Source organism: Ailuropoda melanoleuca, chromosome 5, assembly GCF_002007445.2.
Source record: "Ailuropoda melanoleuca isolate Jingjing chromosome 5, ASM200744v2, whole genome shotgun sequence".
NCBI lineage: Eukaryota > Metazoa > Chordata > Mammalia > Carnivora > Ursidae > Ailuropoda > Ailuropoda melanoleuca.
Window position 1 is genome coordinate 29,901,561 of NC_048222.1, and position 15,735 is coordinate 29,917,295.

Consider the following 15,735-nt stretch of genomic DNA (forward strand, 5'->3'; position numbering starts at 1 on the left):
TCGTTTGGCTCAAGATGTTTCAGCCGTGTATTTGCAGCTATACACGTAGCTCATGGAATAAAAGGAGGAGACTGGGCGATGAGCTCAGGTAGAGAGAGGGGGGCCGAGTGAGATACTATCTGAAAGGGCTTCAGCTGCCCAAATGTGAAGAGCTGTTAGTAGGAAAGACTGCTGAGTTCTGCAAACTCATGATTGATTTTTGCCTTCTAGGGATGTGGTTGAGGTTCTTCTGAGGAACGATGCGTTGACCAATGTGGCTGATTGTAAAGGCTGTTACCCTCTGCACTTGGCAGCCTGGAAAGGAGATGCCCAGATAGTGCGGTTGCTCATCCATCAAGGGCCCTCACACACCCGAGTCAACGAACAGGTCGGAAGGAGGAGAAGCGTTCTTCCCTTCAGCTATAGCCAGACCGTGGCAGCCCCAGCACTGTTTCAGTTCCATAGCGCAGATCTCAGGGAACCAGCTCTTCCAGGCCCTACAAATGGTTCCCCTCCTCCCAGCGCTACTCCTCCGAGTGCATCAGGGAGATCTCATACCCCAGGGATGCATTTTACGTGCATTTGACTCGTGCAGATTTGGAGTAGTGCTATAGTAAAGATCTACATACCTTCTGTGCAAAATGGGAAATAATACAAATCCCGTAAAATTGCTTAGTGGCCACTTCTAGCCAGCAGGGTTAATTAATTCTAAGTTGTGCTTATGCCATCAACATGGCAGTGCAGCTTTAGCTGGTAAACAGCAATCCTCCTGGTGCGTGTCAGGGCTGCCTGAACCCTGCTGTTGTTTTCCCTACATCACAACTGGCAGAAGTGGAAGGACTCGTCCTGGGACTGAAAAAGGAGCTCACAAAAACATCTGAGTAAGCTCAGTGGTCAGAGGTGATTCAGCAGAATGAAAATCATTTACATCATGTCCCCTAATGTCAACTTCAAAGTGACCATGCTTTGACAAAGTGGAGATAATTCTTAGAAAATAAAAAAAAGCAGCGTTTGAGCAAAAATACTTTGAAATGGCCCTGGACTTAGGTACCCTGAGACTGTACCTCCTCTTTTTTACATTGATTCCTTTGGAAAAGGAATAACTCACATTATGCAAGTTCTAGACAATCCTCTCATAAAATGCAGTTTCCTGTAGTTTGGATCTGAGATCCTGTGTCCATTTGAGAGGAGATGGGCTTTCCCTGTGTGACAGGCCATTCTGTTTTCCTCTCTGCTCGGAACTGAAGCAGGTTCTTTTTTCTTAGTTGCTCGAATGAGAGAGATGCTGCTCTTTCTCAGTAAGCCCAGGACTATTTTCCTAATGACTTTGCTGAGAGGAGATTGTTAAATTACCTATAGGATTAGGTTAGGGTTATTCCTCGAAAAAGAGGAAATCATTTTTGCAATCAGCAAGGCTATGCACACTCTCGGTGAGCTGTTCGGAGCATGGCTGACTCGCAGAAGGGCAGCTTCACTCTGAGGTTTGAGAAAATTAAAACGATGCTCCCAAATCTCTCAGTTTGGAGACTGTGTATGTATAGCTGTTAATCAGCTTCCCTTTCCCCCTCAGGTTGTATTTTCTGGATAGGTAAGCCACAGAAATTTAAAATCATCGATGAGGGTGTTTGTGTTATAACATTAAGAATGAAAATTGTCTCTAGAATTGCTGCTTTAGAATCTAAATGCAATTTTACTCCTCCTGGCTAAAGTGATTGTAATTTCTCTTAACTGGAGGAAATTTATAAGGAAGTTTGCTTGTAACTAATACTCCTCAATGTTGAACAAACTAGTCACCCATTAAAGTCCTTCTCATTTAAGAAATTTTCGGCAACCATTTCTAATCCTGTCTTTGCTCACTTTTGCCTTGGAACACAGCTGCTTGGATTTTTGAGCCACTTGAGTGTGCTAGCTTGCCCTGCTCACAGCTGCCTCCTGCCTGGAGTATCTGTTGATAGGTGGGACACCAGCCCAGTGTTCTGAGTATCTGGCAGGCAGGTGGGTGGGGCAGGGGCTGGGCAAGATGGCTGTGAAAGCTGGAAGAACCTAATGGCTCTAGGTAGTAGTACCACATTGATCTATTTAAAGACCGTTAATGTGGTTCCAGCTGGATGCTTGGATAAGAGGGGGTGATGAGTGCTGTGCCCTTGAGCCTGCCTTACCCATTAACTTCCTTTCCAGATACCCAGAGGGCAGATCCAAGTTGTTCTCATTCTCGTGTTGGGCCCCCTCGGGGCTGGGCATTGCTTTGATAATATTTCATCCATTTTATCATCACATTTTCTTTTCCTCTCCTTTTTATAGAATGCTCTTGAGATCAAAGAATTCAAAAAGTACGGCCCCTTTGACCCTTATATCAATGCCAAGGTGTGTACGTTGCTGCCAGGATTTCTCTGCATCATTTCTCCAAGCTGCACTCCCTCTTTGGTCCTCTCTGGCTTCCACTCTTGTCCACTCAGGCTCCTCTTCATCACCCTGACTATTGTCTGCTTCAGCCCATCTGCTTTTGGCTTGTCTGGGAATGGGGAATTGCAGCTTCAGTGGGTTTGGGTTTTATTTTTAAAACTTATGCTAATTCTGGAAAGGTTGGGTACTTTTCCTGGAATGTCTGAAAAGCTTAGAAATGGCCGAAATGGGGAAAGAGAAGGAACCATATTATATGCATAATTTACCATTGTGATTGCTAAAATCATTTAAATTCAAAAAAGGAAAATTCAATTAAGAGATGTCAAACATATTAGCTTACTTTTTAATATAAAGCACAGAAAATGATTAAACTGTACTAACTGGATTATGTTTTTTACTCTGCTCTCTCTATTTCTTTTGAAGGAGAATCTCATTTTCAATAAGTGAGTAGTAGAGGTGTTGGGGAAGGGGTGTAGTGACTCCATTTTACTCTTAAAAGTTGTTCCTTTCGGCTCCCTCCTCATTTCCTTAAGTTTGTGCATTTCTGCCTGGGACTTAGCCTCAGTTGCTTCTCCCCAGCTATTAGCTTCCTTCACTGCTTGGTCACTCTTGGCCCTGGGAAGGGCTCTGAAATAGGAAATGAGGTCGCAGGGTCAAGCAGGGCACTGGCCTTGATCTCCCTCCCTGTGAGGCTAGGGCACATAGAGGCCTGGTAGGCCTGGTGATGAACTGCCCAGCTCCTCCGGCCTTCACACACCGGGAGGCAGAGCTTGTGGATTGGTGATGGTTAGCCTCTCTCCTCGGTGCTCTCCCCTGGTTTTGACATGAGTTTTCATTCAGGTGAGGTTTGCTTTTTGGCACCAAGTCTGGAGTTTGGTTGAGTCAGTGCGTTATTCACATGAGCTACCTTTCCCTTGCTCTGAATACAGTAGCCTCAGGGAAGGGAAACATAAGGTACTTCCGCAAGTTTTCAAATGCAAGGCAGAGATATTCTTTGAGAAATGCTGATTTAGCGAATGAAGCTCCCCGTGGGCTGGATCTAGGCAGCCTCTGTGGGCCATGTTCTTCAGCTGTCGGGCCTTAATGGCAGAGAAGCAGTTTGATTTGGGGTAGTGGAACGCATTAACTTTTGTTTGGCCCCCACTCTCTAAATTCTGTTTCCTAATTTTCAAAAGAGGAAGATACTCTTATCTTCATTTTCTTCTTTTTTTGGACTTGTGTAGTAGAGGAGAAAACTCTTAAAGGTCTCAGTCTTTCAAATCAGGCCTGAGATTGAATTCCGTGCTGCCACTGACTGGTTTTGTTGATTTAAATAAGTTACTTAATTTCTGTGAGCCTCCGTTTCCTCTTCTGTAAAGTGCAGTATACCGTCTACCTTGCTGGATCTTTCCGGAGTTTAAATAAGAGAGTGTATATTAAGTACAACTATCTGGTAACTAGTAATATTTGAGATCTGACTTTTAAAGGGTACATACAGTGGGGTGTTTCTGAAACGGCACTTTGGAATTTGTTCTTTCTTACTGGTGGATTGAAACTTAATGAAACATTGCTCAATTAGTCTATTCAGGGTTTTTGTTTTGTGGCGAGGCACCTTGTAGAGATTGTTTTCCCACTTGCTTAGTTCAGTTAGCTTATAAAGCTCTGATTAAAGGGTAAGTCTTTGGTTCTTTTTTTTTTTTTTTTAAGATTTTATTTATTTGACAGAGACAGAGACAGCCAGTGAGAGAGGGAACACAAGCAGGGGGAGTGGGAGAGGAAGAAGCAGGCTCATAGCGGAGGAGCCTGATGTGGGGCTCGATCCCATAACGCCGGGATCACGCCCTGAGCCGAAGGCAGACGCTTAACCGCTGTGCCACCCAGGCGCCCCAAGTCTTTGGTTCTTAAAAGCTCATTTTCTTATCCCTTGATTTCCCACACAAAAAAGAAAATTGGTCTAAATGGAATAAGAACATACTTCTCTTTTTGGAAATGCTGCCCTTTGCCTCCTTCCCACACCCCGAAGGCCAAATGATGCAAACTGCACGAAGGGATAAAGCTGTTTGGATTTTACTACAAATGCAAACTCTCTTCGAACTGATTTGAGTCTAACCTTACTGGGTTTTATCATGATTCAGTGGGTTTTTATTGACCTGGATTGTGTCTGGGAATTGTTTTGTGTGCTAAGTCCTATCAGGCACCTGTAGAAATTAAGAAGTCTCAGATGCCTGTACTGGGAGCAGAGGTGGTTTTCATGAGCTTTCATCTTCGTCTGCGACATATGGAGCCTTTCCTTCTTCAACAAGTCAGCATAAAGCAGTCTAAAATGTAGGTCATCGTAGCTAAGGTGGAACTATTTAAAATTGTTTATTTTCCCCCTTTTAAAATGATTTTAACTTAGTCTGAATATCGTAAGGTGAGCAATGGTCAAATTATTTTAGGGTAGATCTATTTTCCTATACACTTAAAAATAATTAAGTTTCAGAGCTGGAAGAGACACGGAAGTTGTCTCAACCAGTTGTCTCCACATTCTGATCAGCATGTCTGCTTGTATCTGAATCACCTAGCAAGCTTTTTTTTTTTTTTTTAAAGATTTTATTTGTTTATTTGACAGAGATAGAGACAGCCAGTGAGAGAGGGAACACAAGCAGGGGGAGTGGGGAGAGGAAGAAGCAGGCTCATAGCGGAGGAGCCTGACATGGGGCTCGATCCCATAACGCCGGGATCACGCCCTGAGCTGAAGGCAGACGCTTAACAACTGCGCCACCCAGGTGCCCCAGCAAGCTTTTATAAAACTTTTTATCTTGAAAAAATTTTCAGTTTACAAAAAGTTGCGAGCATAATGTAGTGAACTGTTCTCTTCATCTAGATTCACCAGTTAACATTTTGTCTCATTTGCATGCACGTTTTCTCTCCCTCACAGATGTGTATGCATATTGTTGCTGTAGTTGATGATGAACTGTTTGATACTTAGTCATGGACATCATGACCCTTTAACCCCAAATACTGCAGCATGTATCTCCTACAAACAAGGGCATTCACTTGTATAACCACAGTACAGTTACCAAATTCAGGAGGTTCAACGTTAATACAATACTGGAATCTAATACAAAATCTGTGTTCGGATTTTACCAGTTTCCCCAATAATGTCCTTTAGAGCAATTTTTTTTCCTGGTCCAGGATCCAGTCCAGGATCATACACAGTTTGGAACCATTCCTCAGCCCTTCTTAGTCTTTCATTACTAGGAACCGCAAACATGGACGTCCCTGGGTGGGACCGAACCAACAACGTTTCAGTGAACAGCTGAACCCACTAAGTGATTGCCACAGAGATGTGCGACATTGATGGTAGTGAAGAATGTAGACCAGTCTTTTTATAGACTGTCCCTCAGTTTGAGTTTGTCTGCTATTTCGTCATGATTAGACTCAGGCCCTGTAATTTTAGCAGGAACGCCAGAGGAGTGACGTCCTGTCCTTCCTTCACGTTGTAAGGCACATGATGTCAGTTTGTCGCACTGATAGATGATTGCTTGCTTGGTCATGTTGGTGCCTGCTGGGTTGGTAAGCTTTTTAATAATAGTCTTCCTGGGCTTTACCCTCTAAGGTGCTCCCTTGGCAAGTCTAGGGTGGGACTTAGTTACTCTTAAGCTCCCATGTAATTCCAAAACAAAGCCAGTTTGAGAACCACTGATCTAAGCCAACTTTCCATCCAGAGCAGGAATCCTTTTCTCTCACCTGAAAGATGAGCCATCTACCCTTTGTTTTATTTGGTTGTTTGTTTCTCTTGGTAACAACCAGACTTACTTCTTGGCAGCCTCTTTTTGGATTCCCCTGATTTTTGGTTTCTTATGCTTGGCTGATATCTGTCTTCCTAAACTTTCCATCTGTTGGTCAGGGTTCTGCCTTCCAGGGCACTGCAGAGTGAGTCTAACTCTTCTTCCACATGGATTCAGTTCTCATGTTTCTCCTGTGTCTGCTAAATCTCCTTTTCCAATTTTGGTAGATTTCTGAAACCTATACCATTGTTGCTACAGAGAGCTGTAGGTGAGTTGTTTCTAACTTAGGTATCTATCAACAGTGGTCAGGAGTGCAGTTGGGCTGTAATCTAAGCACTGAGAAGTGTTGGTTTAGAATAGTTCAAAAGGAGAAAGGCCACTGAAACGTTTCTGTATAGTTTTCTGTTGCTTGTGGTTTATGCATATGTTAGATAGATAGATAGGCATAAATATACAATGCATAAATATAATGGATTTACACATTTAATGGGGTCTCCATATGTAAAGGGTATTGGGATTTTTTTTCTTAGAGATACTGACAGCAAGGAGAAGTGAAAGTGAGTCTCAGGATGGGCAGGAACGGAGAGTTTGTGCGAAGACTTTGGGGAAAATTGGGGTGTTTGATCTTAGTCTCCTTTCTCAGTTCAAATACATAGCAATATGATTCTGGGAACTCTTGAGGTGTGATGCGCACCTGTGGTGTGATTTGGAAGGTGTGAAAGAGGATTCTGGGTCCTGAGGAGTCTGTACTCTCCTTGGAGTCCCTCCCTTTCTTGTGGGTCCCTCCCTTTCTTGTGGGTCCCTGAATCAACACTCAGTGACTTCCTGCCCTGATAGTTGCCATGTTCAAAGGGGAGCTGGTAGGAAGAGATTGTGATGGCCTGTGTTCAATAGTCGAAAGATGGGGTCACCACAGACTTCAACTCAAGAGTATTGTAATTACCAGACCATGTCTGGCAAGACTGAAGCACGAGAAAGATGCTTTTTACAGGGTGAATTTGAGTATAAGATTGTGCAGAGATGTGGTTAGGCCATTTTTAACAGAGGCAGGAAATTTGCCTGGTAGTGATCAAGACCGTGCTTTCAGTAAGGCCGCTTCATGGTAGTGCCTTAGTTCTAGCAAACAACAACAACAACAAACGAAGATTTTTCTTTTCTTTTTTTCCTCCTGCTGGATAGCTTAGAGTTTTACAATTCTTCAGGCCCTAATGGCATACTTTTTACAAAATTGAGGACAGATTATTCTGGTCGTTGGGAGACAACCTGGATATAAAAGAGACAGCAGTGTCTGCCTCAGAGTAAACAAGTTTTTCTGGATTGGGGTTTTAATAAGAATAAGCTGACTTTCTTGACCCTGCTGTCATGTTAATCTTGAGATGTAAAAGCCTGAGAATCCTCTTAAAACTTCTTTGGGTTGCCACGCTGCCCTGGAACCACTGTAAAGAAAGCCCCTGTGTGTTTTGTTGATGAAGCTGCCTTTCATGGCGAGAACATGAAGTGACAGCTCTAAGCTGGCTCAGGGAGAGCTGATGCTCAATTGGAGATGGGCATTCCAAATGGGTGTCTTAAGTGGTTGGTTTGGCACAGGGAACCCCAAAGATTTGCTTTCTGCCTAGAGTTTCCCCTTCCCTCCAGTCTTCTAGGTAGACATGGAATCCCCCCGTTGGGCCCAGTTGTATCACAGGAGGCCGTTGCTTACCGGCTGTGTCCTGTGGCCAGCGAAGGCTGTCTGCACTTCAGCTGCTGGCCTCCTTGAGCTGTGTTTGAGCACAGCGCTGCTTCCTCTGTTTATCTGTGTGCATTTATCTTTGCATGTGGCTCCTGCTACCACCCTTTCTGTCCTTATTTCGTTGAACAGTTTTTCTTTGCTATCACTCTGGCTTTTGGGGGCCTTGCTCCCAGCAGCTCTGGATCTTTCTGGTACACTTGGTGTGGCTGGAAAAAAATGATGCAGTCAAATGCCAGATCAAAAGCAGATGGAATTGCATGCGTGTTTGGATAACTCCTGGTCTGTTACTTTTAATGTAATGAATAGAATTAAAGCAGTTGTGGAAACATTTCATTTTTACCTTTTGATCACTGAAAGGTGCACAATATTGACTTGACGGACACACCACCTCATCAGTTTTGTTTCCCTAAAGTGGCAGAAGCCTCCTGGATAAATTTAGGAACCTCAAAGTCTTGTGGGAGAACTATTTTCATTAGTGCATCTAAAAAAGGAGACGTCATGGAAATTACTTTATTTCTGCTCTGATTATACATTATCAGTAGTAGTAAAAGAAAGAGCACAATTGGAATGATTCACATTTTGCTTCTGATGGTGGATGAAGCACAGACTTCTGTTTCATCCCAGGTTCTACCTTTAGTTTGAAACAAAATTGGCATTAAAGGACCCTGGGGTTGTGAATTTGAACTGATGGTCATGTTACAACTGAATATTTTGCACCTCTCACAAAACATTCGCGCGCCTGACTGACTCTCTCCTACATAAGCACGCTTCCCTGCGCTGTAGACTGCGCACGCGCTGGTTGGTGCCAGCTCCTGGAGTAGGCACAGGCTGACAGCAGGGTCCCGTGTTCCTCTGTGATGGAGCTCAAGCGCCTCCCTCCCCTGGAAATGGCTGTTGGCTGAGATCTCGAGAGTGGTTTTTGGTGCTCTGCTCTGTTACTTTGATTGTTGGCTGGTTGATTTGCATGCAAGAAGCTATATGCAGATGACAGACTCTTTCAAAACAGCTTGTCTGTAAGGCAGGGGACGGTCAACAAAGCCAGAATCAGAACTACAGGGTTGACTGAATATCAATTGTAAAACCAGTTGAAATTTAAAATGAGTCAATGGCAGCGATATTATTGGCATTCCTGTGTGCCAGGGCCTCTGCCCAGGGCCCGCCCCATTCTCTGGTTCACTGTCCTTGCAGTCAGTAGACACTTCTTCATGGCACACAGGAGACGGTAAATCTGAGGGGATCACAGGCCCCCTCTGGCAGCGGCTGATTGGAGTGGCCAGCCTCGTTTGTTGGGGAGTGTGTCTTCATTCTGACCGCTTTCTAATAGTCCCCAAATATTGCTGCTATTTTCCTCATTTAAATTTCAGTGGTTTTCTGTGTGATCGTCCCGGTCGTAGGCCAGTCTGCCAGTGACCCTGCTGACGGGATCTGCTTGTCCACTCTTTAGAACAACGACAACGAGACGGCCCTGCACTGCGCCGCTCAGTACGGCCACACGGAGGTGGTGAAGGTCCTCTTAGAGGAGCTGACAGACCCCACCATGCGCAACAACAAATTCGAGACCCCTCTGGACCTGGCCGCGCTGTACGGGAGGCTGGAGGTGGTGAAGATGCTGCTCAACGCCCACCCCAACCTCCTGAGCTGCAACACTAAGAAGCACACGCCCCTGCACCTGGCGGCACGGAACGGCCACAAAGCCGTGGTGCAGGTCCTGCTGGACGCCGGCATGGACAGCAACTACCAGGTAGCGGGGCAGACCCCCCCCCCCGCCCCCGGGCTCCGGGGGCCGAGTCACGGTGGGAGAGGCACAGGTACCATGCTGCTGGGCTGTGTTCTCATCCAGCACGTGTCACTTCCCGTGTCAGACGCTTCCATCCGTTGACTCATTTTCATGTGAAGCTTCAGAGACAGACTCCTCAAGTGAGCCTGTTGCTAGTTTTCTTTTATTCTTTTTTTTTTTTTTTTCCTTTTCAGGGGCAATACAAAGTCATTATGCCCTGAAAAGATGTGCTTGTGGGCTCTCTCTCAAAATTAGAAAAATTTCATTATCTTCCTATACAGGCATTCCCACTGCCACCATTTGCCACCTGCAAAGTCCCACCAACTTGGTCTTGCCAACAGGAGACTCGGCATTCCCCTGCGTAGTTAGCTTTTTGCATTCTGCTGAATGATTGTTCCTTAGGGTTTGCTTTGACCAAACCACAGGTGAAGTTAAGGTGGTGGTGTTTTGTTTTGTTTTTTTACCCTTGTAGTTTTCTTCTCATTATTCCTTCCTTCCGGGAAGGGGGAGTTTTGAGGAGTTTCACCAATAGGTGGCTCCGAGAGTTGCTGCGCAGTTATTCCTGTGTGGCCTGATGGTGGCACTTGAAACACACTTCACGTCTGGGCCACGATTGTGGCTCCGGAATCCAGACAAGAAAAGTGGGAAAGATAATGACAGAGGACTTTGTGTGGTTGATTTTATTTTCCTGCCCCTTCGTGTCTATATCCCGTTTGTCGTGTGGAGCCACGCCAAACCTGGGTCACTGTTCTGATGACATGCTGCTCTGCGCTCTCGTTTGCCTTCCAGACGGAGAAGGGCAGTGCTTTGCATGAGGCTGCTCTGTTTGGCAAGACTGATGTGGTGCAAATCCTGCTGGCTGCAGGTGAGAGGTCGGCAGCGCTCTCGTTTTCACGGCATGCCAGGGGTGGGCTTGTTTCTCCCTAGCCTCCCCGGAGGGGGATTTTTGCTGGCTGCACTTGAACCCAATGTATGTATGTCTCCACTGGTTGATTGCAAGTGTACGAATTGTTCTTGAAGAGCTGGATTAAGTAGCTTTGGATGAAAAATATTGGTCTTGCAACTGGGAGCATTAGGAGTCCTGGAATTTGACCCTCTTTGAGGCTGACTTGCAACTGCTCACTCCCCCCTGGTCCACCTGGTGTGCCTTTCTAGGAATTGATGTCAACATAAAAGATAACCGTGGCCTGACTGCCCTAGACACTGTCCGGGAACTGCCTTCTCAAAAGAGCCAGCAGATAGCAGCACTTATTGAAGGTACCCGTTCGTCTGCCTGTCGGGGTGACCAGGGGCACACTGGCCAGACCAAGGCATTTGTATTTGGTGCAGCTTTTTTTGTCTTTCCACATAGATCACATGACTGGAAAAAGAAGTGCAAAAGAGGCCGATAAAACCCCCACGTCCCAGGGACCTCTCATCTCCAATATGGACTCCATATCCCAGAAGTCTCAGGGTAAGGTGGCCTTTCTCTGCCAACGAAGGGGCTCTTGGCTTGAAGAGTTGAATGGTCTTTGGTAGACTAGAAAGGGCTTCATTTAAATAACTTCACGGGGTTGGAAGTACTTAATAAGTTCATATTCACATTTATTGTTTTCCAGCTAGCATTTGAACTTTTATTGGACATAGCTTAGGCCTTTGACTTTGGATCTCTTCTTTCCTACTTTATTTTATTCTCTTACAGTTGGCTCTGTGAGGTCTGTTCTGGGCTGTGTTGTAGGTGGTATGATCTCAGGATAAATTCAAATCTCAAGGAAACCTTTTCCTAACACACGCTATCCTGCTTTGAGCATAGTTGGTCCTCAGTCAATATTGAGTGAATATCACCAGGTTGGTAGACGTGTATATGGCAGATTTTGTCACTATGTCATTTGGCCAACAAATGGGGTCTGGGCACTAGCTTGGGCAGTCCAGCCTCCCCATCATTAGCCACGATCCACCCTTTCAGATTTATTGAGCAGCCTTTTGGGTCCTAGGTATGATGAATGAGAAAGACAGACTACTGATTGATGCTTTCCCTCAGATACAAAGCTAGCAAAGAAGGCCAGAGGAACAGAACAAAGCCAGACGCTGAGGTGGGAAAGGGATTTTTCAGACGGGTGTGGAGGTATAAGGTTAAAGGGCACTCAGCCTCTTTTTCACTGTGGAGTCCTTGTCTGCCCCCACCTCCACCACCCCCACTTTTTTCACTTTTTTTCTTGACCCTATAACCTACTAGTTACGGGATTAGTAGCTCACTAAGCTCTTAGCTTTCAAGGATTTTACAGTTATGGTTTTGACTATTTGCCAGAGACCCAGTGCTCTCTGGTCCACAACAGACTGTAACTTTCCAGAGTCACAAATTTGGACCCCAGGTAGTCTGAGGTTTGTAATTCCCTGCTGAGTTTAACCTTGCACAGTGCCTCTGTGTCAGAAAGTCTTCACCACCCTCTTTTGCTTGAGCACATGGAGGTTTCTGCTAAGAATTTAAAGGATTACTGAAGTTTCCAGTTATACTTTGCTACGTTTTATGGTGTAAGTGTATGCTATGATGGCGTTGAGGTTCTTGGGAGTTTATTATAAAGGTCTTGGAAGGTATCCCTCATAGGTGTCAAGGGTTTGCCATATTGAATTAGAGAAAAATCTCTTTAAGTCTCAGGGTATAAAGAGCAACTGAAACTCTGTTTATTCCTGTCTGTGGAGCAAAGCAGTTATTTTATGTTCCTGCTCTCTGTCAAGTTCAGGTTGATGAGGGGCTTTGGGTGGATACGGTGGTTGGAAATCCGAGATTGTGCTCTCCGTCCATTGACTCTTGCTCTCTAACCTGTTCAGGTGACGTGGAGAAAGCAGTGACTGAACTGATCATTGATTTTGACACAAACACTGAAGAGGAGGGTCCCTACGAGGCGCTGTACAATGCTGTCTCCTGCCATTCATTGGATAGCATGGCCAGTGGGCGATCATCTGACCGAGACTCCACGAACAAGGAGGCCGAGGCAGCAGGAGTCAGGGCTGCTGGAGTGAGGCCTGTATGTGGCCTGGGGCCCTCGACAAGCTGGGGCTGTGCTGTCAGCCTGTGCCTCAGTGGGGCGCTGGGAGAGGGAGCGTGCCCTTAGTGCCCGCTCGCTTGACAGAGGCCTTCAGCCTTCTCCCCTTGTTCTCCCGGGACTCTGCCACGTCTCTGTCTTGCGTAGTGTGGTTAAACTGTAGAGATCCCCTTGAGGTAGAATTTTGGTTTTTCTGATTTCAATATAACATGTTTACATCATTCTATTAGTTTTCGGCCTTAGAGCAAACTGAAACATTTTATTTCCATTTAGCCTCATTGGCTTCTGTCTTTGGGGTCTTTGCTTTATATTGTTGGTTTTCTCTCTGGAGAGCAGTTCCACAGTGAAAGAGCTCACTGAAGTAAGTTCTTGTCTGCCCTGAGTGCGTTCTCACCTTCCGTTTGCCCTCAGAGCGTAATCCACGTGGCTCTGGACAGAGTCTGCATTCAGCAGGGTTGTAGCAAGGCTTAATCAGGTATCACATGTGTTCGTATGTGGCATTCCTGTTCTTCCCAGTTACGATTTCTACAGCCATTTCGTCCTCAAGGTCCACCTTCCCATCTTACTGCTTTTTTCTCCAGTACTTGCTTCTGCTTCAGTCTTGTCCATTGTTCTCAAGACTTTTTACTCCCTTTTTCTCCCTCAGGGTTTGACTCTGAGCCTAAGCCTGAATCAGTGGTCCCACTGACCTTCCTTCCTACATTGCCAGCACAGTAAGTTGAGGTTTTGAGCACCGCATTTGTATTGAACTTGCCATTGCTCCAACAGAATCCCAGTGACCCCAGCTTGAGGCAGATTTTCAGGTATAATTTCTTCCTGTTGGAGAGGCCAGACTTTCCCTTTTGGTCTGAATCTGCTTTATGACCATTTAGATGAACCTTTGGCCGCTATGTGACCCTTGGGTTTTCAGATGTGCTCTGGCAATGGCTTGATGTTTCTTAGTGTTCTTTTTTGTTAGGCTCCGTGCCTGGTCCTAGAAGAGTGCCAGCATTTCTGTATGAATTTTGGAAAGGCCCACCAGTCTTGTGGTAGCCCACTGGAGTGGGCATTATCAAGGACTGGTAAAACTCCTTGTGGGTGGTGGAAACACATGCATGTGCCAAGGACCCCTGACATGGTGCTTCTGTAGACAGGGCTGGTTGGTTTCACTTTCACCTTAGCTTCAGTGAAGCCAGCAAGCCCACCTGTGGAGGAAGGCATTGCTTTGTGGTACTTACAGGTGATGGCCATTAGAGGGAGCTGGAGGCTTTACAAGAAGAACACAGGGTTCCTGAAGGAAGCTCTGAACAACCAAGTTCCTGTGAGCTTAGCCACTGATTTATAGTCTCTTTGTTCTGTCCAACTCCGGGAATCTGTCCTCCGGTGGTCTTGCTAAATAAAAACTGATGCATCTTGGGGTGCATGCTTTGCCATTTTTACTTGAGTATGTGGTGGCTGTGCTACCTTCCTGGCCCTTGGTAATTAACTGTGGCCAAGGGACTGTTTGTTGTACATCTTACAAATGCAGTGGATGGTGAGTATAAATCAGTTCTGCACGTACAGGCCCCTGGGCCAACGTTCTCACATTCGGAAAAAACGAGGCTCCTGCTTTTCTCTCCAGTGTCCCTAGTGATCACTTCTTGCATAAGAGGTGTTCGTATTGTTCTTTCTAGGCTCCTTTAGTCTTGCTTCTGGGATGGGTCCTTTTTGTCATTGTTGTGTTTCATTTTGTTTTTTCTCAGCTATTTTTGTCCCAAGGTTGGATAACTGGTGTGGATGATGGGCCTGCTTCCTTTGCTGTTCCCTTCCTTATGAGTTACCACTTAAAGGAACCAAGCTTGTTTCTACACTTCTGGAGTAAGATGGCTAGGGAAAGTGGAACTTAGTGGGAAATGTGACCTCAGCTTTGTTTGGCTTGAAAAGATGAACGTGTTTTGAAGTTGTTGCCGTTGGGCGTCTATCTGGTTCCCGGGACTATAGGAATGACTGATTTATCAAGATAGAATCCTGAGGGGTGAAGCATATTTGAACAGAGATCCTGGATGCCAAATGCTAACCGACTGCTACCTGACCCTGGCCGCTCCTGGGACACGGGAGACGTCTTGCATACTTCTCTGAGGCTCTTGCATAATTCAGCATGTGCCTCCACCCTGACTTTTATAAATATTCCTGTTCTAGCAACACAGTGAACTAACTGACAAACCAGGGAGTGAGCCTACAAGCCAATTCCTGGGTCAGGTTCCCACTCCCTTCCCTGTAGGAACATGATTAAGAAGCATGATTAGGACTTTGGACGTTAAACAATGCTGACGGTATGGCAGGTACAATGGCAAACCTTTCTCCAGCCTTCTGCCCCTGAAGGTTGTATGTATTCCTGAAATTGTCCACCTCACTTGACCTCACTAATCCCTGCTTCAGGGTGTTTCTTGCTCTAGGGCAAAGATATGGCCCACAGATAGCTGCCCATTTTTGTGAATAAAGTTTTATTGGAACACAGCTACGTGTACATATTTTCCCTGGCTACAATGTACTGCAGTGGCGGAGTTGACCACAAAGCCTAAAATATTGACTCTGTGACCCTTTAAGAAAGAGCTCGCCAGCCCTTGCTCCAGGGCAGACAGCTGACAAATATTCCTTTTTTAAATGGGCTGAGATGAAAGGTTTTCATATGTGAAATAGTAATAGTAATCATTGAAGGAGGTGACCAAGGACTGGATAGAGACCGGTTCTGAGCCTTGGCCAATAAATGGGGGTAGCATTAAAGTTTGAGCAGGAATTGATGTTTTTGTCCTTGATCACTTTCCTCATTACTTCCTTAATAAGGTGGGTTTGTTAGAACTCTGACAAGCTGATTCTTTTGATTTACTGCTTCCTCTTTTTCACATAGTCTGAAAGTTGAGCCAGGGGCTTTTCTAGGCTAGAGTTTTATTATGGGTATTATGAAGGACATTCTCTGACAAGGCAGTTCTGTGGTTTCAATGCTGTTATTTCTTACTGTGGTCTAGAATATGAAAGAAGTGTTTATAATCTCTGCTACAAACATCAAAAAGCGAAGAGCACGCCAACTGAATTTTATGTGTGTATGTGGGGAGG

The 15,735-nt window shown here is 45.4% G+C and overlaps 1 protein-coding gene across 7 annotated transcripts in view; it reads left to right on the forward strand.

Annotated features, from left to right (window-relative positions):
- ANKS1A (ankyrin repeat and sterile alpha motif domain containing 1A) overlaps positions 1–15,735 on the forward strand; it is a 176,425-nt gene that overhangs the window by 73,215 nt on the left and 87,475 nt on the right. For 4 of the 7 annotated variants that reach the window (XM_034660577.1, XM_034660576.1, XM_034660579.1 and 1 more), the window contains exons 3-9: positions 211–367; positions 2,281–2,343; positions 9,308–9,604; positions 10,430–10,505; positions 10,796–10,897; positions 10,992–11,093; positions 12,449–12,645. In XM_034660577.1, the coding sequence (XP_034516468.1) occupies positions 211–367; positions 2,281–2,343; positions 9,308–9,604; positions 10,430–10,505; positions 10,796–10,897; positions 10,992–11,093; positions 12,449–12,645 (994 nt within the window). The remainder of the gene's footprint in view (positions 1–210; positions 368–2,280; positions 2,344–9,307; positions 9,605–10,429; positions 10,506–10,795; positions 10,898–10,991; positions 11,094–12,448; positions 12,646–15,735) is intronic. The other 3 variants (XM_034660578.1, XM_034660581.1, XM_034660582.1) reach the window with 2 other exon arrangements.